The 23291-nt window shown below is 48.1% G+C and overlaps 1 protein-coding gene across 6 annotated transcripts in view; it reads left to right on the top strand.

Annotated features, from left to right (window-relative positions):
- ATXN7L1 (ataxin 7 like 1) overlaps nucleotides 1–23291 on the top strand; it is a 232069-nt gene that overhangs the window by 79617 nt on the left and 129161 nt on the right. For 5 of the 6 annotated variants that reach the window (XM_006735992.3, XM_006735993.3, XM_031030873.2 and 2 more), the window contains exon 3: nucleotides 1076–1180. The exons of the other annotated variant lie outside the window; for it this stretch is intronic. In XM_006735992.3, the coding sequence (XP_006736055.1) occupies nucleotides 1076–1180 (105 nt within the window). The remainder of the gene's footprint in view (nucleotides 1–1075; nucleotides 1181–23291) is intronic. 6 annotated transcript variants of the gene reach the window in all.

Genomic DNA, 23291 nt, shown 5'->3' with positions numbered 1-23291 from the left:
GGCGATGTTTCTAGGAAGAAGTTGCTTCGGCTGAGGTCAAAGAGGTTGCTGCCTGTGTTCTCCTTTAGGATTTTGATGGACCCCTGTCTCACATTGAGGTCTTTCAACCATTTGGAGTCTATTTTTGTGTGTGGTCACACCTGATTTTTTAACAGTGTTTAGCTGATCATGTCACTCGTTTGCTTAAAAGCCTTCAGTAGCTCCCTTGTTTTTATAAAGTCACGTTCAAAATCCTTACTTGGTCCGCAAGGCTTACAGCTTCTGGGCTCTCCCCTTGTGCTCCTGTTCCAGCCAAAAGGTTCCTCCGACACACTTCCTACCTTGGCAGACCCCGAACCTTCCTCCCTGCACCCCCTGGCCTTAGTTGAACCCCACGCATCCCGAGGTCTCAGCCAAAATACCCCCTGCACGTACCCCAGTGAGAACCACATGCTAACTTGTGCGGTGATCTGTCTAGTATTTCTCTCTTCTGCCGCCGGACGCTCCAGGAGAGCAGGGCCCTCGCTGGCATTCATCCGTCGGCCTGGCACCAGCTCGGTGCCTGGCACTTAGGCGCTCTGTAAATATCAGGCAGATGAGGAACAGGTAACCAGGAGACTGTGAGGTCTCCCTCAGGTGGTGGGGAAACGCAGGCAGTGGCTCTCGCAGGCCTCCTGCCCCCCAACCCACCTGAGAGACCTCTGCTAAAGTTGGAATGGGTTTGGGGGAGCCCCCCATCCTCAAATAGCTAGAGCCCCATTGGGTGCCAGCTAACACGTGGGCTCTGTCTCGGGGCGAGGTAACTCCCCATGGCACAGGACTCGGGGCAGCCCCCCCGCCCCGCGCTGTCCACACCGAGGGTTACAACGGCCACCTCCAGGGGCGACAACATGGGGTGGGGGGGGCCGTGAGGCTGCAGCTTCTGTGCAAGCTGGGAGCCGCGCTAGCACAGACCATGTTCCCTTTAGTAAAGATCGTTGCCTTTCTGCGCGTCTCGTTTGAAACCCTGTCCTTGAGGAAATTGCGAGAGGAAACAGTAGACCTTCTGAGACTTAATTGCTTTTTTCAAAACACCGTGTTTTCATTTCCCCCACAGATATGCACTTATTTGGCCACTATCCCGCACATGACGACTTCTATCTCGTAGTGTGCAGTGCCTGCAATCAGGCCGTCAAGCCACAGGTTTTCCAGGCGCACTGCGGTAAGTGGACCCCCGCACCCCGCCACACGTTCGCAGCCGCCGCTCCCGCCACCGTCGCCCCCCTTTGGCTCCGGGACGGCCCGGGGTCGGCCCCGGTGTGCCTGCCTCAGCCTGAGGCGGCGGGGAAGTTCTTCCTGCCGCTCTGCCTCTGCTCACAGGGGAATGATTTTCGGAGCTGTAGTCCCCCTTCGGAAATGCTCCGCCCTGTCAGAGCAAATGAGAGAAAACCTGCAACTTGTTTAGGGAAATGGGACCAGACTGAAGCCATCCGCCCAACCTGCCAGGGGCCTCCCAAGGTGACCAAAGGAGAAGGGCAGAGCGGTGGCTTGAGGAATCGCACCTGCAGCCCGACATCCCTGAAAGAGGGGGCCAGACTGTCTCCCGGGGTTTACCCCCAGAGGGGCTGGGACTCAGGGGGCTCTTGGGCTGCTGCCGCAGGAAATGCCTGGTTCTTACAGCCTCAGGTTCAGTTTCTCTCTCTCTGCAAGAATGCTTTTTGTTTGTGTTTGGGAACTTACTTTCCCTCCGTATCTTTACATCCTTGGTGTGATAAATTCCCTTTGGTAGGTCAACAGCAAACCCTAGACCCCCCCTTCAGAGTAGGTGCCACGGACATAGAACAGATAAAGTCCACGGGACTGCTACCTCAGGAACACATAAACAGCTACTGACCTCAGACAGGCAGTTACTTAACCTCGTGGGATAGAAGTTTCCTTATCTTTAAACGGCGAGTTGGACCAGATGATTTCCAAAGCTGTGAATCCCAGAAGAGGCTTTCCCAATCTTTCTACTTAAGCCCCACTCCCTTTTTGATGAACGTAATGTCTCGCTGCCCCCTTTTACTGTGATAGCTCAAAGCACATTAAATATCGTGCCTAAAAAAAATCAAAGCAATAATAATATTGGGTATGCTTTTGTAAATTATACATTTCCCCTTTCTCACACTCAGAGTTTCCGACTTTCCCCCACCCCCTTCAGTTGTCACTGTTCTGTAATAAATAGGTTTAAAGTGAAGGGAGTTGCTTATCCAAGCTCCTCAGTAAATGTATTTGGGCCTTTAGAATAGTTTTTATGTATTCTAATATCATTTATGAATATGTGTATATATGATATATCCATATCTAAATATATATAATTTGTATCAGTGGGTGCCTCTATATACATAGTGGGAATATTTTGTGTTTTTAATATTGTAGAACGAGGATTCAGGATTTAGTGGCACTTTCCAAAACTTTCTTACCTACACAAGGCAGAGAGAGGGCCCAAGATAAAGTGCCATACAGAGCTCTGTGTAGAGGCCCAGTCCCCCGACGTCCCTGCAGCCAGCTCTGTGAGCTTGGTTTCTCTTTTTCTTCCGTGAGGAGTGATTTCCATAGGTGCTTCTAGCTCTAACATTTTCGTTTCTGGCAGACTGAGCATGAAAGGAGCAAGTTGTGTGCTCGGCACGAGCTGACCTTCTTGCTCACTGCTCTGCAACAAATGACCCTCTCTTCCTCCAAGAGGAGAGAAAAGGTCAGACCTTCCCAAAGGGAAACTGTCGAAGTCTCAGAGGTGGTGCTAACAGCTGAGGCGACAGGTCAGGGAATAGAAAGCAGAGCAGTGACGGCAAGATCCCACACAGCTGGTTTGTTCAGTGAATGACCGTGGAATCCATGTGGCCGATTGCTTCTGTTTGTCTCGTGAAGATGTGGCGGCTAGAGCACCCCGAATATGATGGGCACTCATTCATTCGCAGGGATGTGCTGCACTGGGATACAGCTGCGAACGGAACAGACAAAAGTCCCGTGAGCGTCAAAACCTTCCCTGGCAACTTAATTCACTGGCAGAGTCTGATGGAAGGAACTAGAAAGGGACCTGGGACTCCTCTGTGCCCTGCAGAGTTCTGCCCAAGCGAGGCCTCATCTAGCCAGTCAAAGAGGTCTCGAGGGCTTGGCTCTGCTGGTACACCTGCCTCCCTCTGTTCTAGGCCTTTTGGTTCAAGAGCCAAGTCGAGCTCAGGGGGACAACCTAGGGTTCTGTGGCCATCTCCTCTGAGCAGTGGCAGTAAATGAGTTTGGGGGATTGGGGTGACTGGCCTCATCACTCGAAGCCCAGACTCCGTTGAGCTTCTTGCCAAACCAGCTGACGAGTAGCGGTGGGAACACAACTGCAACTCGGCAGATAGAGGCTGCAAAACCTCCCTTGTCTTTCAGGTGTGTGTCCTGCCGATTCACAGCCCATATTTATCAAGACCAGGAGAATGCAAGGCAGAGCTCAGAACCACAGCAATTCTTCGGGGGCAGTGAGGATTTCTTAGTTTCCCTGAGAATTCTTTCAGTGGTTTAATGATATTTATTTTCTTGCTGTTTTATCTCCTATGACTGGCCTCGCTATTTCCAACAAGTTAATAAGAATGACACTGTGCTAAATGCCAGGTACTGTGCCGTGTGCTTTCACTATCTTTGAGTGTATAATCCTCTCAACAGCCCTATGAAGCAGGTACCAGTGTGATCCCTGATTTGAACGTGAGGAAGCTAAGGCTCAGGAGCCCCTTGCCTACGGTCTCAAAGCTAGGCAGGTGCAGAGCCTGATTTTGAATGCAGGCTGCGTCACTCCAGAGTGAGGGGCGTACGTAGCCTGCTTGCTTAGCCATTGTCCCTCACTGCCCCTCTGCATGGATCCCCTGCCCTCCCTGCCCTGCCCAAACTCCAGGACCTGCCCCCATTCACTGGCCTAGTACCTGGGAGTACAGGTCTTCATACCCTATTTTGTTATCAGAGCTTTTTTTTAAAGGAATCTCATGAAGAACCCGATCTACAAATATATATGCAAAACAGAGCCATTGGAGTTGAACTTTGTATAGCGGCTCGAGCCCCACCTACCTGGCCTCTCCTGACTCCCAACCTGCCAAGGGTCCATAGAACAGCATTTGAAGTCTGTTGTAATGGAGAGGACATGAGATGGAAGACAGACAAAGCAGTTCATGTTAACTGTGTGACACCCCGAGCAGGTTGCCTCTGTCTCTCCACCTTGTCTGCCTCATGGAGTTGTTGGTGCGAAATCGCTGGTAGGAAGCACCTTCTTGCAAATACACGCAGAGCCTGGGTTCCTGCATGGCATCATGCCCCATTGCCCCCCACTAGATGTGATTTGTCCCTCCTAGTAGCCATCAAGTTTTGTTCTCCTGTGCACAACACCTTCTGCCATGCACTTCAGTTATCTGTGGACTGTCTCGGCCCCTCTACCAGCCTCTCGGGTCCTTTCAGGACCAGGGATGTGCCTTGTCAGCTCTGTATTCCCAGCACCCAGAAATGAGCCCACCATCGCGGGCCCTGACCCCAGGAAGCCGAGCTAGGGTGCACTGGGAGGGACATACCTAGGGGCCAGTATGCCTGGGGCCAAATCCCAGCTCAGCCGTGCCCAGCCCTGAGACCCTGGACTTGTCACTTTTTAAATGACAGGGGACGGGATAGTGTGTTCTCTTAGCAACTTACTCATTCACAGCACGTGTGATTCAGCTCCTGGATTTTATGGATACTGGCATAGAGAGAGAGAGTTGGGTGCGTGGCAACGTCCAAGATCTCGGTGTCCTGGTTTTTTAAGTTAAATTGAAAAAAGTACACAGTGTGTGTGTGTGTGTGTGTGAGTACTTAGGCAGTTGGTTCTGGAGACTTTGAAGGTTGATAGTAATGTGAAAAATTGAAAGCCATAGTGGAAAAATCATGAATTTCAGAGTCAAACAGACCCAGGTTAGAATCTTGACTAACATTTACTATCTGTGTAACGTTGGGCTAATTGCACGACCTTTCTGAGCCTCCCTTTCCTCTAAAATGAAGGTGATAGTTCTTGCCTCGCAGTTACTGTGAGGAACGGAGATAAAGTAGAGTTTCCTGGCACATGGTAAGGAAATAAAGCAAGGGTAGCTATTATTGTCAATAAAGTGTGGCTATTTCTTATTAAGTTGAATGTTTCTTATGAAAAATGGGAAAACCGATACGGTCAAATGCTTCTTGTCTTCATTTCTTGCCCTGTCTCAGGGGATGTGCGTGCTGAGGTCAGCCTATAGACGTTGGCCTGTGATTCATCTTCAGCCTCGCATACTCTTGGAGGCAAGAATTGTCAGCCTGAAGATGATCACCCTGCCAGGAGTCCCGAGGATCTGGCTTTATAAATATGGTTTACATTTACATGAGGCCCCAGTGTCAGCTCCTCTGAATGTCGTGAAGCTCCGGGTACCTCTCTGGGGTCCCTGCCAGGGTCCATCCTGTTTTGGCCGCCTTGCCAGTACAGGTCATGTGAGTCCCCACTCGCAGGACTCTCTGCATTCGTGTTTGCTCCTGAGTTTGTGCCCCACGCTGATGTCCCAGGCATAAAAAGCAGGTGTGCCCAGGGGTGAGACCCTGTGCTTGGCACGGAGGGAGGCTCTCTGGGAGCCACATTCTGGGCCACCCCACCTGGGTTGGTCCTCTGAGGTCTGTTTCCTGAGTCTGTGCAAGGGTCCTTTTGATGCCTTTTAAACCTCTACCCAGAAGATCTAGAATTTTGAGGGATTGCTTTGTTTCTAAAGCCTCTTCAGTGAGTTGATGAGGTGACTTAGGGATAGTCACAGAAAGGGGAAAACAGAAGCCTCGCCTTGGAGGCCCTGACCCCACTCAGCAGGCATCCCTATCCCTCATAGCTGTCCGGCCCAAGTTGTAGCTTGATATGCTGCCATGATGTGATTGGCATATGGTTGGGAATAGCCTTTCTGGGGTCTGTCTGCTTGGAATCAAGTTCCAACTCTTCCGTTTGTTAGCTTTTGGACTTGGGCAGGTTACTTGGCCTCTCTGTGCTTTACTTTCCTTATTCTTAGAATGGATAGAGTGGTGGTTGTAATGATTAAAAGAACTTGAGGCCCCTGGGTGGCTCAGTCAGTGAAGCGTCCGACTTGATCTCAGCACAGGTCTTGCTTGATCTCAGGGTCATGAGTTCAAGCCCCGCATTGGGCATGGAGACTACTTAAAAAAAAAAGAAGAAGAAGAACTTGCATTTGGAAAGTACTTCATACAATAGTGAAACAAAGTTTGCTTTAACAAGAAAAAAGTTAAGCTATCAAAAACCAAGTGATAAGCTACAGAGATTTGTAATGAAATCTTGTCCAGGGGCGCCTGGGTGGCTCAGTTGGTTAAGCATCTGCCTTCGGCTCAGGTCATGATCCCAGGGTCCTGGGATCAAGCCCCGCATCGGGCTCCCTGCTCAGCAGGAAGTCTGCTTCTCCCTCTCCCTCTGCCTGCCGCTCCCCCTGCTTGTGCTTGCTCTCTCTCTCTGTCAAATAAATAAATAAAATCTTTAAAATAAATAAATAAATAAAGCAGGGTAGTAAGATGACATGTGTGACTCTTCCTCTTCTGTCAGTACTCTTGTGGGCCCCACCTTCATCCCAGGGAGAAAGCTGTTGCCATTTTTCCAAAAAGAATCCTGTGTGTGTGTGATATGGGCATGCAGGTGTGTGTGTGTGTGTGTGTGTGTGTGTGTGTGTGTAGGGGGTCTTATCTGTGTGCACAGGCATGTATATAAGCTCAAAACAAGGAGGTGCACGGTGCCTACAATGGAAAAAAAATGTAGTATTACTTTTAGTAGTTGCGTGCTTTAACAATTTGGGATATTGTAATCAAAGAGAAGACTATAATAGACTTAAGTTGTATCTTTGTAATGGGGTTGAACATTTATGAAGTTGTAGTGGTAGGATTTGTCCAAATGAAAGGAGTATGATTTTTTTCCCCTCTTTTTTTCCTAATATATTTGCATAATGAACTACTACTGTAAAACAGGGTTTCTCACCACCAACACCGTTCCCGTCGGGGGCTGGCTAATTGTCTGAGATGGGGGCACCCTGCGCAGTATGGGGCGTTGAACAGCTTCCCAGGCCTCTATCCACTCGATGCCAGTAGCAGCCCTCACCCTCAGTCATGACAACCAAAACTGTCTCCAGCCACTGCCAATGTCCCCTAACGGACAAAGTCACCCCCAGTTGAAAACAACTCCCATAAAACAGAACACCCCCATGTATCATCGCATATTCTGTGCTTTTCTATATTTAAATTTTTCTCCACATGAAAGTGAATGTGTGTGCACATACACGAAGCCCAGAAATACCTGCCATGAATCACACACACGCAACAGCATGTAGAAAGTTTACTATTTCTGCTTCTGCAGAGCTGGTCACCAGGCTAATTTCCCCTTCACATTTGTATGTAAAACATAAAACAAGCTCTCTTCTAGAAACCCCTAAGCCGCAGTTTTTCCCACCTCAAAACCAGAAAAGGCAAAAGAAATAGCATGGCTGTAGCCACAGATCCTTCAGCCACATTTGGTGCTTGCCCTCCAAGCGGAGAGCCATGCAGCCTTACACCCCATCAATCAGACAGAGATAATCCTTGGATGTCACTGCTACTTTAAAAAAAATGTTTTAGAACCAAAGAACCTAGATGTCATTCAATAGACGAGAGGATTAATTTTTCCCCTCTTTCTCAGAGAGGGTTTTTTATTCCCTTTCCTGATTATATTTTTGAATGCCCTTCAAGTAGCTGTTTTGCATGTTGATGGTGATGCAGTAGGATTTAATGAACTGTGAGCTAAAGCAGAGAGGCTGAGCGGGAAAATAAATGAGTGACAGCGACTCACCTCCATTCCTTCCACGCATGTCCAAATGCCGATGTCGTTTGGGTACCGGGAGCGACACAGCCCAGCAACCCTGCACATGGGAGCCTCATTAGGGAGTTTCCAGGCTTTCCTGCCATTGTTCTTTTTATTTTGGCTGTCTCCAGGTGACCTGTAGTTGAGGAGGAAACACACCGTTTGGGCTTCTGAGCCCTAGAGAAAGTCAGTCCCTCCAAGTGTCAGTGCCCCCTTGGGCTTCTGGGGAATCATCATTGCCTGATTATCCTACAGGACTTCCTGTCTGCAGGTGTTGATGGCCACCACCACAGGGCACTTGGGTCTGGGGGTCAATGCAGTTGGATTTGTTTGCTGAGATTACATTTCTGTTGTTGTTACTGTTCGTCGTCTTTTACGAGACTCTTTTACTTACCCCCGGAGAAGTATAAGATAATTAAAGGAAATTGTTCTCATCAAACATATTCTTTGTCGAGTCTGACAGCATTAATTAATAAGGCGTGGCAAGAGCATGTGAATATGTGCAAACTTTATTTTGTTACCAGGATTCTTTTTTACCTTTAATTTGATGAATGTATCCCCAGTCCGGAATGAACTCCTAGATTGATATGTCTTTTGGGCTCCTAATGATCAGAAACAGTATCTGCCATTGTTTCTTCTGATATCATCTTCCCATCATCCCTGGTAAATTGTGGATCATACGATAGGTCCTCAGGAAATTCCTATAAATCCTACGGAAATCCGTATGGAATGAAGTAACAGACTGATTAACAAACAGTTATACCTTAAGTCAAGCATTACATCTGAGAGAATCTACAAGAAAGTAGGACTGCGTTTTGCTCCACTTCAAATGTTTATATTTTGAACTTGCATCTGCTCAAACTACAGCTAATGTTGGGTCTGGAACAGAGCAGGTTGACCTGGTCCCAAACCCAGACTTTTCTTTTTGCTCTGCTAATGGAAAACAAAAATACCAATAACAACAATGATGATAAAGCTGATACACGCAGTGAGCACTTACATGTGCTAAGCTTTCTATGTGTTAGTTAATCCTGTCGCCACTGTGGTCATATTCTCCCCGTCACACAGCAAAGGCAAGGGAAATTCAGAGGATTTAGGAAATTTGCTCAAGATCAGGCCGATGTAAGTGGCAGAACCAGGGTTCCAACCCCTGTCTGACTCAAGTCACTTTAATCACCGTCCAGGTTGAATGTTTTGGGTCTGGAGCTCCCTGCAACACCGTAACTAGGCTTGGATACAGAGAGGTCGTCGTGGTCCCCTGTGGGATCTGCATGGGGGCTCTCGGGCAGCTGAGCTCCCTGTCTCCTTCTCACCCACGCTTCTGGCCTGGTCTGCTTACTGGCAGAGGTGAGGAACTTGGGCACAGTCTTGAGGGAAGGAGGAAGGGAGGAATAAATCAGCTCTAGTGAGTGTGTTTGGAGCCTCAGCCACACCATTTGAACGGATCTTTAAATATCGACAGGTAAAAAGAAGGGAGCTTGTAGAGATGGTGGAGTGGGTACCATCATCAGTTCCCGCTGCCTGTAGGTTCCCCTTTATCTCCAACAAATGAGCAGATCCCCGAGACCCACAAACAGTAGGTGCTTTCCTCTACACCCATCGAAATTCCCTTTTTGCATGTTTCTGTGAATTAAGTAGAAATGCTAACAAACAGCAGGTGTAACGGTTCAGCTCAAATTTAAAGCTAAATTAATAGGATCTTCATAACCTTAGGATTGTTGAATTCATCTTTAATTGAAAAAAAAGTCTACTTATAATCTCGTCAAAGCCTGTTTCTTTTGGGTCACCTTCAGAGTCACATGGCTTTGACTCTTTCGTTTATTTGAACAATATTCACTGAGCACCTGTTACTCGCAGGCATTGTTCTAGAGCCACATCACAAACAAGGGCGTGGCTTTCTTGAAGCCTACCTTCTGGTAGGTTAAATGACACAAACAGAAATGCCATCGAGTCATATGAAGAACTGGCACAAGTGTGTCCCAGCGGAGGGCACAGCAGAAGAGGTGGGTGGGGGCCAGAACTCTAGAGCCCTATAGGCCAGGGTCCAGAGTTTGGGTTTTATTCTGGGTGCAGTGAGAAGACACTGAGGGCACCGAGTGAGGGAAAGACATAATCGGTTGATACTTTTAGAGGATCACTCTGGCTGCTTGGAGCCTGGGAAACCTCCTAGGGACGAATGCAGTGCTGTGCAGATAGACAGAAAAGGATAACTTTGAGGTCCGTTCTGGAAACGTAACTGACAAAATTTGATGATGGGCCGAATTGGAAGAGAGGGGTCAACATTTAGGAGGGGAATGGCCAATGATCTGGCGGGAAAAGCAGCAGAGGATGAGGACATGGAAGCCAAGACAGGAAAGCCTTTCTTAGACCCGGTCAAATGCCAAGAGGTTGAGTGAGAGGAGAAAAGAGAAGAAGCTGCTAGATTTGCCACCATAGGCTGTTATTGACCTTGACAATCGCCATCTCAGATGTGTCTTGAGATTTTTTTCCAAGTGCAGGTAACTTCATTTTTACATCCCTGATAGGCCTCTTTTTAGACTGACAGTGCCCCAAGTGTTTTATCTGCATTGTGCTGAGCTCAGCTGCCACCAACCAAATCGTCAACTCGTTCCTCTGCCCCCAGCATCCCTGTGTTCTGTGGGACTGATCACTCTGCAGCGGGGGTCACCTGCAAACACTAGCTGCTGAGCCTTACGCATCCCTGATTCCCAGCATGGAGCACATTTCCTGACTTGCTACACAGTCAGGTAGAAGGAAGGACTCCTCCGATCGCAATTAGTGTGCTCTTGGCACCCTCCACTTCACCGGCATTAGCATATGTGATGGCTAATGCTATGCTCATTGACCTGTCCATCCCATCTCTCTCCCTCTCTCTCCCTCTCTTTCTGTCATACATACACCAGACCAGGAGTAGTTCCAAGGAGCCAGGACCCCTGTCGTCACGCTCACCATTATATTACCTGCGTGAATGATGAGTGCTGGATATACAGTTGCTGTTCAGTATACTTCTTTAAAAATGAACCTTATGAGAAAGGAGGGAGCAAGCAAACAATGAAGGAAAATTGGCTTGCTATTTGTGAAGAAGCCAGATCCCACATGTAAACGAGTACATTCATTTAGAAGATACCACTCCTTGAAAGAGAATGACCGGCTCTGTTCCAATACAGTTGGAGAGGCGGCGTCGGGGGAAACGTTCTTCCTCGCTGAGCAGCTTAGGAGGCTACTGCTTTGATCCTTGACCACAGCTGATTTCTGGAGGGCTGTCACTGTAACATGACCCCCGGCTTCTGACTCATCACTGGCTTGTCCTCACTGTGCGGGCTGCACTGTTCCGTTCCTCGGAGCTGTATCAACCGAGGAAAATTAGGGGAACAGTCATCGCTTTATTTAAATCCAAGGAAAGAATGTTGCCAGCTCAGATTCAAAAGGTCATTTTGTAATTCTCCCCATCCTGAGCAATGAGTAGAACAGCATTTCCCAGGCAGCGTTCCCTCCCCGGTGTAGTGAACCATCCCTGTAAGAGCTAGAGCTGCGGGTGGACGCATGCACGCCGGGAGCCCCGCATCCAGATCCCTTCAGAGGTTCGCAACAGGTCTCTGAGGATTAAAGTGCTCTGAGGTCTTGGAGTAAAACACAAAAACATCTCTTTCACTGTGGAGTCTCATCACTCTTAATTTATCTGAATTCAGCCGCAGGCCCTGGGTAATCATCATCATCATCATCATCATGCACTTCTGTTTCCAGTAACATGACCCCAGACACAAACCCACTTCATCTGGTGCCGGAGCAGAGAAACAAAGATTTTTTCCAACCCTGGAGGAGAAATTGGCCATAGACAGAGCCCACGATCCGCAAACCATGTGCACTGTGCTTTATAACAGAAGGGCAATCAAGGGTGCGGTGATTATACATCATTTTCACCTTGCACGCCGATGCAGGAACGCAGCTCCTGTCTAAGCTGGAACTCTGCTGAGCGGTTGTCCTTTTAGAAGGGCCTCTGGAGTTCTCGCTCGAGGGACTGATTCTTAGTGCTTGGCTGGGGTCCCTGAGACTGTTATCTCCCAGAGCGTCCCATACAAGGAACCCGCATGTAGGTTCGCCTCGGGGACTTTAAAGAAGGTTCCAGGCCCTCTTGTTTCTAAAGTCAAAGCCCTTCTTCCCTCGTGTGTACATTTACTATGGCAAGTTTCTTTTTCCCTCCTCTGGAGAAAGGTGCTGTTAAATTGACGTGGCATCTTAGCAGTTACTGGCATCCTGGGATTGTGGGAATCCTGCAGCTTGGGTAGGACTGCACTGAGCCAGGCCCTTCGGAAAACTGAGAACAAGTCAGGCAGAGCAGGAGACACATGGGAAGTAAACAGGTCTGGGGGCAACAAAGGATGAGAGTGAGCAAACGATTTCACCATGATGAATCCTGCTTCACAAACACTTGAATAATAACTTTCTTTCTGGAGAAAGATACTTTTGTTTTACAAAACTGCCACTATAGATTTCTGTCTAAGGTGTGGTTTCTGGCAAGCCCTGTGATTTGTTTATTAGCGTCCTCGATGCTTTGCTCTTCTCACCCAGGAATTACTTCTTCAAATTCCTGAGCCTTCCCCAGAGGTGCGTGTGGCTGCGTCCGTGCTGGGTCTGAGGTTCCTGCTCAGCCACAGGAGTGGCTGCCCCCAGCCCATACGGGGCCCTCTTCGACAAGTGCCTGCCTCCAGCAGGGGTGCGCTGCACCCGCCCCCATAGTAAGGTCACGCTGACACCGGCCCTGACCGACGCCCTGGCTCAGTGACCCACATTACTGTCAGCTCTGGGCGTCATCTTGATGGTGGCACTATGTCCAAGGATAGATGAGTCAGGTTGCCAGCGTGTTTAAGGAGGCAGGGCCTGGACGGCAAGCGCTTTCAGAATTCTGACGCTGCTTTCTTGGCTGCCCCGTCAGATCCTTACCACTCGTGACACTCACCGTAGGGCTTGGTAGTAGGGCACCTCTGCCCTTATGACAGACCTGGGCCTCAGCTGCTCTTTGAAGGCGGGGAGCAGTGGTGGTCGTGGTGGTGTTCGCCGCCGCTTCGGGGAGCCGGGAGCCCGCGGGAGGCCCGGAGGTGGAGGGGTTGCCCCCGTGAACCGGGCCGCCCTGTAGCTTGTGATGTTTGTAAGCCAGGAAACCACCGGGCTGTTTTAACCCCTGCAGGTGTGCCAGGCACGGGCAGAAGAGCTGTGTCCCCTCTCTCTTATCGTCCATCTTGCTGCTCCCACCCCCACTCACCCACAGAACTTACAGACCTGTCAGTAATCCGATTTGGTCCACATTACCCTGATCCTGCGTTCCATCCATTTTCCGTTGTGGGGCGGTTTTCTTTTAATAGTTGTCCCCTTGGTCAACCAGCACTGGAACTGAATTGGGTCGGCAGCACGTCCAGGAGAAGGACCATCTGTCTGGTTTCAGGGATTCCTTAGGGGAGGTGCTTCCTCCCTGCAGGATAAACGGACCTATATTTTTCCTGGGGGTCTCCTCTGCAGCCTTCCCAGATAATTTTTCAGCAATGGCTGGCCCTGTAAAAGAACGAACATGAGGCCCCATACAAACTGTTACCTACGGTGTTTGCTCGATTCCAGGACACTGTTCATTGTCAGATGCCACATCAAATGAATAGCACCTTTCCCCAGGTGCCAATGGCACTTCCAGAACAGTCTCTCAATCCAGCCCGAGTTGGTGAGCAGAAAGATATGGGCATATAGTGTGGCGAGCCGGGCACGGCCTGGGAAATGAGCCAGGAGCAGCTTCTAGGGTTACACCGTTGGGTCATAATTAACCCATGCACATCCCTCTTTTCTTCTGGGACTCGGGTACTTCACCTTCTGCTTGGTGTAGAATTTAGTTCAAAGCACAAAAGAATGAAGTTATCATGGCTTAGGGAGTTTCCTGTTTCTGGTGATAGCCTCTGACAAATGTCATATAAATTAACCTGGTCCCATAGCAACTTGGCCACACATAGAAAAAAAAAAAATCACACAACCACCAAGTGGTAATTTAGGAGTGTGGTTTTAGTTTTCAGATGCAAGAGTAGTTGGGGGAGGCCTACTGTTGTTTTATTTTTGATTTCTGGTTTAGTTTATGATGGGCAGAGAATGTTAGCTCTAAGTTTTCCATTTTATAATTTACGATACTTCCTTTGTGACTAGTTAGCTTGCGATCATTTTTTTTAATGTGTCATACGTGATTAGAAAATGTGTTTAGGGCGCCTGGGTGGCTCAGTTGGTTGAGCGACTGCCTTCGGCTCAGGTCATGATCCTGGAGTCCCAGGATCGAGTCCCGCATCAGGCTCCCTGCTCAGTGGGGAGTCCACTTCTCCCTCTGACCCTCCCCCCTCTTGTGCTCTCTTTCATTCTCTCTCTCAAATAAATAAATAAAATCTTTTAAAAAAAAAATGTGTTTAATCTCTCTTTTGTGTGCAAGGTTCCATGTATTTATTTTGTTCAAATCGTGTATATCCTCACTGTTTTTGTCTGCTTGGTCTGTAATTTCTGAGAAAAGGGTTTTTTCCCAAAGATTTTATTTATTTATTTATTTGAGAGAGAGCGCGCGCACGCGCGTGAGCATGAGCAGTGGGAGGGGCAGAGGGAGAGGGAGAAACAGACTCCACGCTGAGCAGGGAGCCCCATGCAGGATCATGACCTGAGCGGAAGGCAGACACTTAACTGACTGAGCCACCCAGACATCCCTCTGAGAAAAGGGTCTTAAGTCTCCTATGATGGTTATAAGTGTGTCAGTCTCTCCTGGAACTTGGATAGCTTTTGATTTATAGTTTTGTGCTGTTGGATGCATATAAGTTTATGACATGTCTTTTTAGTGGTGGAGCCTTCTTCATCCCATTAACTTTCCCCTTAAGTCCTATTTTATCTGATTAACTTTCCTACCCAGTTTTCTTTCGGTGAATATGTGTTTGTCTTGTCTCTTTCCAGTTTTTTATTTTCAACTGTTCTGTGTCCTCTTGTCTTGGGCACCTCTCTTGTAAATAGTATATAGCTTGCTTTTATAAAAGTCCAATCTGATAGTGCCTTTTAATAGGTAAGTTTTATCCATTTACATTTATTGTGGTTACTTTATATATTTGGACTTATTTCTGTCTTTTAATTTGTGTTTCTGTTTACCTTGCTTTCTATTTGCTTCTTTGTTCTCCTTACCTGTCTTCCATTAGATTAGCATTCTTTTTTTTTTTAAGATTTTTTTATTCATTTATTTGACACAGAGAGAGCGAGAGAGACAGAGAGCAAGCACAAGCAGGGGAAATGGCAGGCAGAGGGAGAAGCAGGCTCCCCGCTGAGCAAGGAGCCCGATGAGGGGCTCGATCCTAGGACCCTGGGACCATGACCTGAGCCAAAGGCAGCCGCTTAACCCACTGAGCCACCCAGGCACCCCAGATTAGCAGTTTTCTTAATCTTCTTCGCATTTTTCTCTCTGCTAGTTTGGCCAGAATATGTTTTATTTTATATATATAAATATATATATATAGTGATTGCCATTGAATTTTTAACATGCATCCTGAACAATGATTTTTTTTTCTAATATAGGCTATGATTATCCAGGATTTTGGTGTTCTCAAACAACACAAAGACTTTGTACACTTTTCTCTTAACTTAAAGTCAACTGGTAATTACAATAAAGAGTAGAAATCCTGGCCCAAAACATTGCCATGCATTCTCAGCCTACTGACTCACAAGGGGATTAGAGGCACCCTGATTGATTTATAAAGCATGAACTTTTTGCTAATACACTCTGTTTTACACCCTGGGGTGCTTTTGGACATCTGTCAAGTTCAGAGTGATACATTCATTTCCAGTCTTTAAAAATCTGTCTGTCAAGTTCCTGAAAATGGTCTGAAGTAGGATTGGGCAAAAGAGAATTCAGAATCCTATGGTCTACTGCTAGGGCCTGTTCCCATAAATCCTGTTTGTCATGTGTAATGACTTTTAGTGAGAAAATGAAGGGGCTCCTCCCTGCTGACACCTGCTTACTTATCCCTTGATTCCCAAACTTTAATGTCCATATGAATCCCCCAGGTATTTCCTAAATGCTAAATTGCTAAAATGCAGATTCTGATTCAGTATGTCTGTATTTCTGATGCCCTTCCAGGTGATGCTGGTGCTTTCGGTCCATAGACCACATTTGAGTAACAAGTGCTTGGAGAATAAAATTTACCTAGGAAAATTGGGGCTTCAGCCCAAGGTCAGGGTTCCATGATACCTCACAGAACAGCAGATAGCAGAAGAAATACTCTCTTTGAAGTGGTTTGGGGTTCAGGATCATGTGAAGTCTGAAGGTCTCCTTAAAGCCTTAAGGTCTGGCAGAGCCCAGTGTGAGTGCTCATTCTGTGCACCGTGAGTCCCCCTCGCCACAGTGGGCTCTGTCTGCCTTCCCTCCGGAGGTTAGCACAGCATGTGCTTCAAGTCTCAGACCTGTAACTATGTCATCTAGACGTGACTCTGTGAGTCAGTGCCCCAAGAAAGAGCCTGCCTGGGGCCAGGGGCAGGTTTCCTGGTAATTTGTGTTTAAGACAAGCTTTAATAGAGCTACACTTTTAAATAGTAACCAGGAAAAAGCTTCTCTCTTTTTAACGGGTAGCCATTTATAGGACTCAGCTGTTGAGGCTCAAGGGTAGCATTAGGCTTAAGTTTAATCTTCTGTATACCATAATTTACAGCACTGAGTAAAGCATTGTACGTACAACAATTTCAGTCATTTGCTGTGATAAATAGCTATTGCTCTTGGCGGAACAGAAACACCGTCTCTGCTTTCCATTTATGAATATTGAATGGTCTCAGGCAGGCTTTTGCTGTAAGTTTTTAAAGGGGAAATCCCCGCTGATCACAACTCCTCACTAGCCCGAAGTGTAATTTCCCTGCTCCGTGCGCCCGTCAGCCCTTGATCCGGACAGTAGTTCTGCAATGCGCATGTGTCCTGGGGAATATTGCACAGGGCACTTCTGACAATCCCTAGTGTAAGTCCTGCAGTTTTGCACTACATCCCTCTGGTGGTTTGGTAGAAGATTTAACGAGTGGCAGGAAGCCACTGATAGGAATCAGGGAAATAGCTTAAAGGTGATCATCTGATTCGGGAAAAATAGAAGGGATGTGGTTCTGTTGGATTCCTGACAGCGAGAAGATGGTATCAGCTCAGGAAATTGAAATGAATGGGGGCCAAAGGGGGGGGGGAAATGTCAAGACTCTAAATCTCTAGGGATCCACTCTTAAGGAACTCGGAGACACGCATGCCTTCCACCAGACTTCCCTTAGTTCAGATACTTTATTCCCGGCCACCTGGGAGGAGGCAAAATGGATAGTCAAGTATGACGCTTAGTAGAGTGACCAACTTGTCTTGGGAAGTCACTGGGGCCAAGTTGGCCGGTCACCCTAGACTCAGGCTACCAGAAATTCTCCCCTCAGCCCAGTTCCTTTCCCATGGGCAAATTCTCTGCACTAGGGACTAAAATCCTTAGACTGGCATTCTTTGATTTGTCTCATGCTTTTGAGTACCCACTCTGCCAAGCATTGCATTGGGTGGTGAGAGGACTCAAGGGTGAACATGAGTAGAGAGGGTGAACGAGTAAAATGGTGATCCTTGGCCTCCTTTTGAATGCCATGGCATGGACTGCCTTCCTGGGGCCAGTTTGGGAGTGGCCAAATGCCATTGGGCAGCAGCATCTCTCTAAGATGATTCCTTTGAATACAGAGACTAAAGGCTTCTGTTCTCACTATGGCCTTTTGAGGGTGATCCTGTATCTTTAGAAACATCTTCGATTTCTACTGTGTCTTGCCATTTACAAAGCACTCTCTAGTAGCTTCTGCATTCTCACTGTGATAACAACTCAGGCAGGTGGACTGGGTGCTGGCTTCCCAGCTTTGGAAGCTCAAAGACTTCAGCGACTTTCCTAAGGTCACCAACTGAGAGGTGCAGAGCTGGGACTAGTATTCAGGACTCCTGAATCTGACCTCAGCGCACTGTCCATGGACAGAGACCCCGGGGAAAAAATGCACAGCCTAGCAAAATATTGGAGGCAAGTGTACCTTTATGAAACATCCAACCTCGACCATTTCTGATTCCAGACGTACAGGCAACCAGCACCTCCTCTCGCTTTCTCCTCTCTGCTTCACATGGGATCCGAGCTTTCTGTAATGACTACTTGAAAAACAGTCTTACCGTTCTGATTCTGAGGGAATATTATTCAGTCTGCTTATAGGTTATGATCCACCCTCTCATTTCCTGGCCAGAAGATTGCATCAGAACAAAGTTACAGTCATTTGAGCAGACGCTGAAGGCATTCAGTTGTGTTCCGCATGAGAATAAATCCACTCAGCATTCTGATCAGTTACAACCAGTGATGAGAGAATTGTGTGGGCCCAAAACTCCAAGTATGTGTTTCATGCCTGTAAACCTACTAATGAGAATGGGGTTTGGCAGAAAACTGAGCTTAGCGTTGCTTGTTAGTATTCTGAAAGCTGGATTATAGACCCAGATACAATACAGTTTGATCTTGATAGCATCTCTCCTTCCCAGGCCTCAGATAAGTTTGTTAAGCAGGAAGATGACAGGAAGTAATCTGGAGAGAGAATTGTATCTAAGTGGCTCAAGAGACCTGGCCATTTAGGACTCTTTGGCAACCTTGCTGTGACCTCCCGCCTCTCTTTGCCCATCTGTGGAATGGGCTTGGTGGTGATGCTCCGAGGTTATTATTAGAAATGAAGAACTTGAAAATGCCTTGGCATGTGACTTGTGCTATAAATATGCCTCGCTGCCATGTGGAAAAAGGAGTTTTTAGCTGCAGCGTGTGACGAGATGAGGCCGGGTACGTCAGTCACTGGCAGTGGGAGCCTTGCCAGAGTCGGGAAAGGCGTGAGGCAGAGGGCCAGGTGCTTGTGTAAGGAAGGAGGACAGAGAGACCATCTCTGAAGCAGTCTGGGACAACCTGGTGGAACGTTCAGAACAAACAGGCACAGAATAAATGTTTGAACGTCCATCCGGCCTGAATTTAGAAGCAAACAGTGGACTGGAGATGAGGCTCTGTCTTTTCACACTGCGGGCTCTGTGCTCCAGCTCCAGCCATCCACTGAATTCCAGAGGCTTGGGCCTGGGGAAGGAGGAAGACCTGGGCAGACCAGTGGCCCTGTGGGGTTCAGCTGCTGTGTTTGAAAGAGGATTGTATTAGGAGAAGCGGCGCAGGTTGGGAACGAGCCAGACCCTGGAGCCAAGCGGCCTCGGTGTGCTTGTGGCTCCCTGCTCCTCACCAGCCAGGGCACCTTCAGCCTGTCCCTCCATCGCTCCCTGCCTCTCTCCTCATCCACAAAAGGAGGGGGATATTAGTGCCTGTCTCGGAGGTTGTCAGGAGGATGAAATGAGTAAACGGGAGTGTGGAGCTTACACGAGCAGCCAGCATCTGTCTACGTGAGCATCACGCCAGGGCTTCCCCAGCCTTGCAATTCCGGCGTATGGCAGAGAGGAGGCATACACTGGACTGGCCGAGGGGAGTTCACCTCCGGAGGACGGAGTGTGTTGACCATGAACTACGTGCTCATTGTCAGAGAGGCAGCGTCGGCTGGAAAGAAGAAGAAGAGTCACAGACAGACGATAACCAGCCTTGGCTGGCCCACGGGCTGCATCCACACAAGCAGATCCCAGTGGCCAGTATCCTAGAAATTTCTGTCTGTTTATCTCACGCAAGTCTGTTTTTCCAGAGTCACTCGCCGATACCATATCTCTAGTCTGGAATCCTACAAAATCATTCCCCTGTTATCTGTCTGCCTCAACATGGGAAAAACCCCACTCATCTGGAACTCCTGTCGAATGCCTGCCATCCTGCCTCCCTGCAGCGTGTGGGCAGGTCTGCTCTCTGCTGCACATGTCTTCAGAATGCCTGGATTTTGGGCTTTCAGAACAAGTGTCTTTAAATCCGCTGGTGAAAGGAGACAGCAGTCATCTGCGGGTTGGTGTTTGCCAAAATGTGGCCTTATGCCGGGATGAAGTGATAGCTATTGGCATGAAACCTGGTTCCCCCTGGGCGTACACCCAGCCTGAACAGCTCCTTTAAAACCAGAAGCAATTTGTCATCTTTTGATTCTCTTCCAGCACTGTCCCTGTCACAGGTAGATAAATGAGGCGGCATATGGGTGTCCAAACGCAGGAACGTCTAATCCCTGCGGTTTCCCGTGGAGCCGTCACTCCACGAGAATGGAGAGCACGGTGGGGTGGTCCTTGGTTTCAGGATTGTAACCATAAGCAAATTTTTTCATCGCATGTCCCATTTCTATGCATGAAATGCTTTCTCAGAACCTCCCAGCCCCCAGCATGACATTGATGGGTGCGTTTCTCATTTCAGACTCCTGAAATGAATCATACGTTTGTGAGCCCAACCTCTCCTGTCTCTAGTCCCACAGAATGCCACTAATCAAATCAATGTCTCAGCAGAAGCCAGCAAGCACCCCTGAATTAGAAAGAGATATGGGTGGGGCTTGGTGTTCTAAAAAGCATTCATGACAGAAGGCCAACGGGAAAGGCAGATGCATTTCGGCTCACCTCAAGTTCCAGCTCCCTATGTGACCTAAGAGATACCCGCACAGTCATCTACACAGCTTACATGGACCGTAGATTTTCTTGGTGGCATATAACTGAAGTCACCAGGTTGTTCCCAAGAACGCAATAGGCAGAAGAGGCCTCCCCCTGCCTCTCACTTGCCAAGACATGGGAGACCCGTGATACCCCTGTAAATGAAGGGTAGTCCTGTGGAGCGAATGAACTGCACGAGCCAAGGCAGGCCTGGTGCCCATGCCAAGGTCTGAGCATGCTGCTGGTCCTGCCAGACTGCTCTGATGTCTTCTGTGGCCATAGGTCACACCCTTCACCCCCAGGCCTGCCAGAGTAACTGGGCAGCCCCAGTCCTGAGAGTCCGGGTTTGGCCGGATCGACTCAAGTTCATCCCTAACCACAGGAAAATCATCTGCCCTGATAGTATTATGGTGAGTCACTGAGCATCCCGGAGGCGCCCTGAGAAAGGAGCAAATGTAGAGCATTTCCTCGGAGCTGGATCTACTGAGCGTGGACCAGATTCTCCACAGGCCGTCGTAAGGACTTTGTAGCCAGCTCCTAATTAGCTACAGTACTGAGGGAGAAATCTAGCATGACCTTTATCATCTAGAAATAAATCCCCCAATTGAGCTTTAGCCAGCAGTTTCCTACTAGAAATCTTTGAGGGGAGGGTGGTATTTCCTTTTATGTTTTCCTCATTAACCAGTAGTTTTAAGGAGCAACAAAATGACCCAGTGGGGCTGGGCTTACAGCCGTGGAGGATAATTGACTAGAGGTTAAGGGCTGGGTCTGGGCCCCTTTCCTCTCTCTTCTGGCCTTCATCATTCCTCTACCCACTGTGTGTGTTTGTAGCATCTACTTTATAAGGTCAGGGGAAGATCAAATGTAGAAATGTCCCCGAGCCTCGCGGTAGGAAGCACACAATACATCTTAGCTGTTGTGACTTATTGAGACTGATGGAAACTCTTACTTCATCAAGAGGATGAAATAGGAGAATAGTTTGTTCCTACAAGACAGGTGCGAATCTTAGTGCATCTTTAAGGTAATTCTGTATTTCACTCATGGCAACATCACATCATCTTTTTTTTTTTAAGCTTAAAAGGCTGAGCCAGCTGTACATGATATATTAAAGCCCCACATTTACTTACTTTAGAAAAGTTACTATTTTGAGAGTGTGTGATCATTCCCGGAAATAAATAAATAAATATAACAATTTTGGTGTGCCTCTTGCCTGTCGGAAAGAGTTATATATGAAGAGTGATTTCCATTTCCTTGGATGAGTATTTTCAAATTCCTGCTTTCTTTTCAAGCTTTGTCGTAAAGCAAGAGAAGGGAGGACCGCGCGCTGCTCGTGGAAGGAGCTCCTTGTAACTCCTCTTCCCTGCCCCAGAGTGTCTGGCGAATAGGCACTCAGTCAATGTCTTATGAGTGAAAGAATGAATAATTCAGATGTTTAATCCTCTAAGTCAGTGATACTGAACCTTTAGCCATGCATCAGAATTATTCAGGGGGCTTGTTAAACCACAGATCACTGGGCCCCACCCTCAGAGTTTCTGCTTTGGTGGGTCTGGGGTGGGACCTGGGAATGTGCATTTTCACCAGGCCTCCTGAGGATGCTGACACCATGGGCCCAGCAGCTATACTTCGAGAACCACTGCTTTGGGGTCCCTTCTGCTGCTTCGGTCTACTGGTTTTTTACCTGTTTCAAGACTTCCAAGAGATTGACATCTGTAGTTGTCTGACCTTGCCCCATAGACCTGTACCATATACTCTGTAAAAAGTACCAGGATTTGATCAGATAGAAAAGCGACCTGGATTTTTTTTTTTTTTTCAATCGCGAACTACATTCTGTTCCCTGTACACTTATGAGAGAAGTGAGAATCAGATCACTACCTTCTTCCTGAGGTGGCCTGTGCGGGCAAGACACAGCCAGTAGGGGTGGAGTGCGGTGATAGAGCTTGCAACACTTAAGCCAGATTGTATCTCCATCCAGTTTGGGAACCCCTACTTAGTGTCAGATGCGCTTAACTGCAAAGTTGAAACAAGACATGACCTTTTGCGGAAACTGCAGATGAGTAAAAAGGGTACAGGAGATGAGCATATGATACAAAAGGGAACAAGTTCTTTGCAAAGGCTTTTCATGCTGCCTATTGGCTGACTGAAGTCATTAGGCCCCCGGGATTCGGAAACACAGAGGGAGTTTCATGGCCTGAGGAAGGCTGCTCTCTGCAGAAAGTCATTCTAAGTCCAGATGTCACTTTGGATGGCAGGCAAAGAGCTAGAATTCCCAAACCCAGGCCCCGGAGAGCTCCCCTGCACCATGCATCCCCCTCTTCTTAGGGAAAGAGCCCTCGAGACCATGAGGACACTCAGTAGAGGCCAGCGACGGGTCAGTAGAAGGTACCAGAGGGACACCAGACTCCCTAAACAGAGAGAAGAGATCAAAGTGGAACCTGGGCAGGGAATTGAAGGGAAGGAGGGGATCAAGACTTTCCTCTGAAGTAGGGAGAGTGTATAAGTAACCTATTGCCATGTAACAAATTACCCCAACATCTGGCAGCTTAAAACCACAAGTATTTCCTGTCTGGCACAGTTTCCATGGGTCACAGGCCTGGAGTGGCATAGCTGGTGCTTCTGGCCCAGGCTCTCTCATGAGGTTGTGGTCAGGCAGTCGTCTGAGCCACTGTCATCTGAAGGCTCGTCTGGGGCCCAAGGACCCTCTTCCAAGATGGCCCACTCACTGGGCTGTAGGCAGGAGGCCTCAGTTTCTCCTACTCACAACAGAGCAGTTGACTTCCCGCAGTGCCAGCAAGCTAAGAGAGAGAGAAAGCCAGAAGGCTGAAGCAAGTGCCTGAGAATGAACGCCACCTCCTGAAGGAGGGGCGC

The sequence above is a fragment of the Leptonychotes weddellii genome, chromosome 12 (assembly GCF_054177405.1).
Source record: "Leptonychotes weddellii isolate Sample4059 chromosome 12, ASM5417740v2, whole genome shotgun sequence".
Classification (NCBI taxonomy): Eukaryota; Metazoa; Chordata; class Mammalia; order Carnivora; family Phocidae; genus Leptonychotes; species Leptonychotes weddellii.
This window is presented reverse-complemented; position numbering and strand designations above follow the sequence as displayed.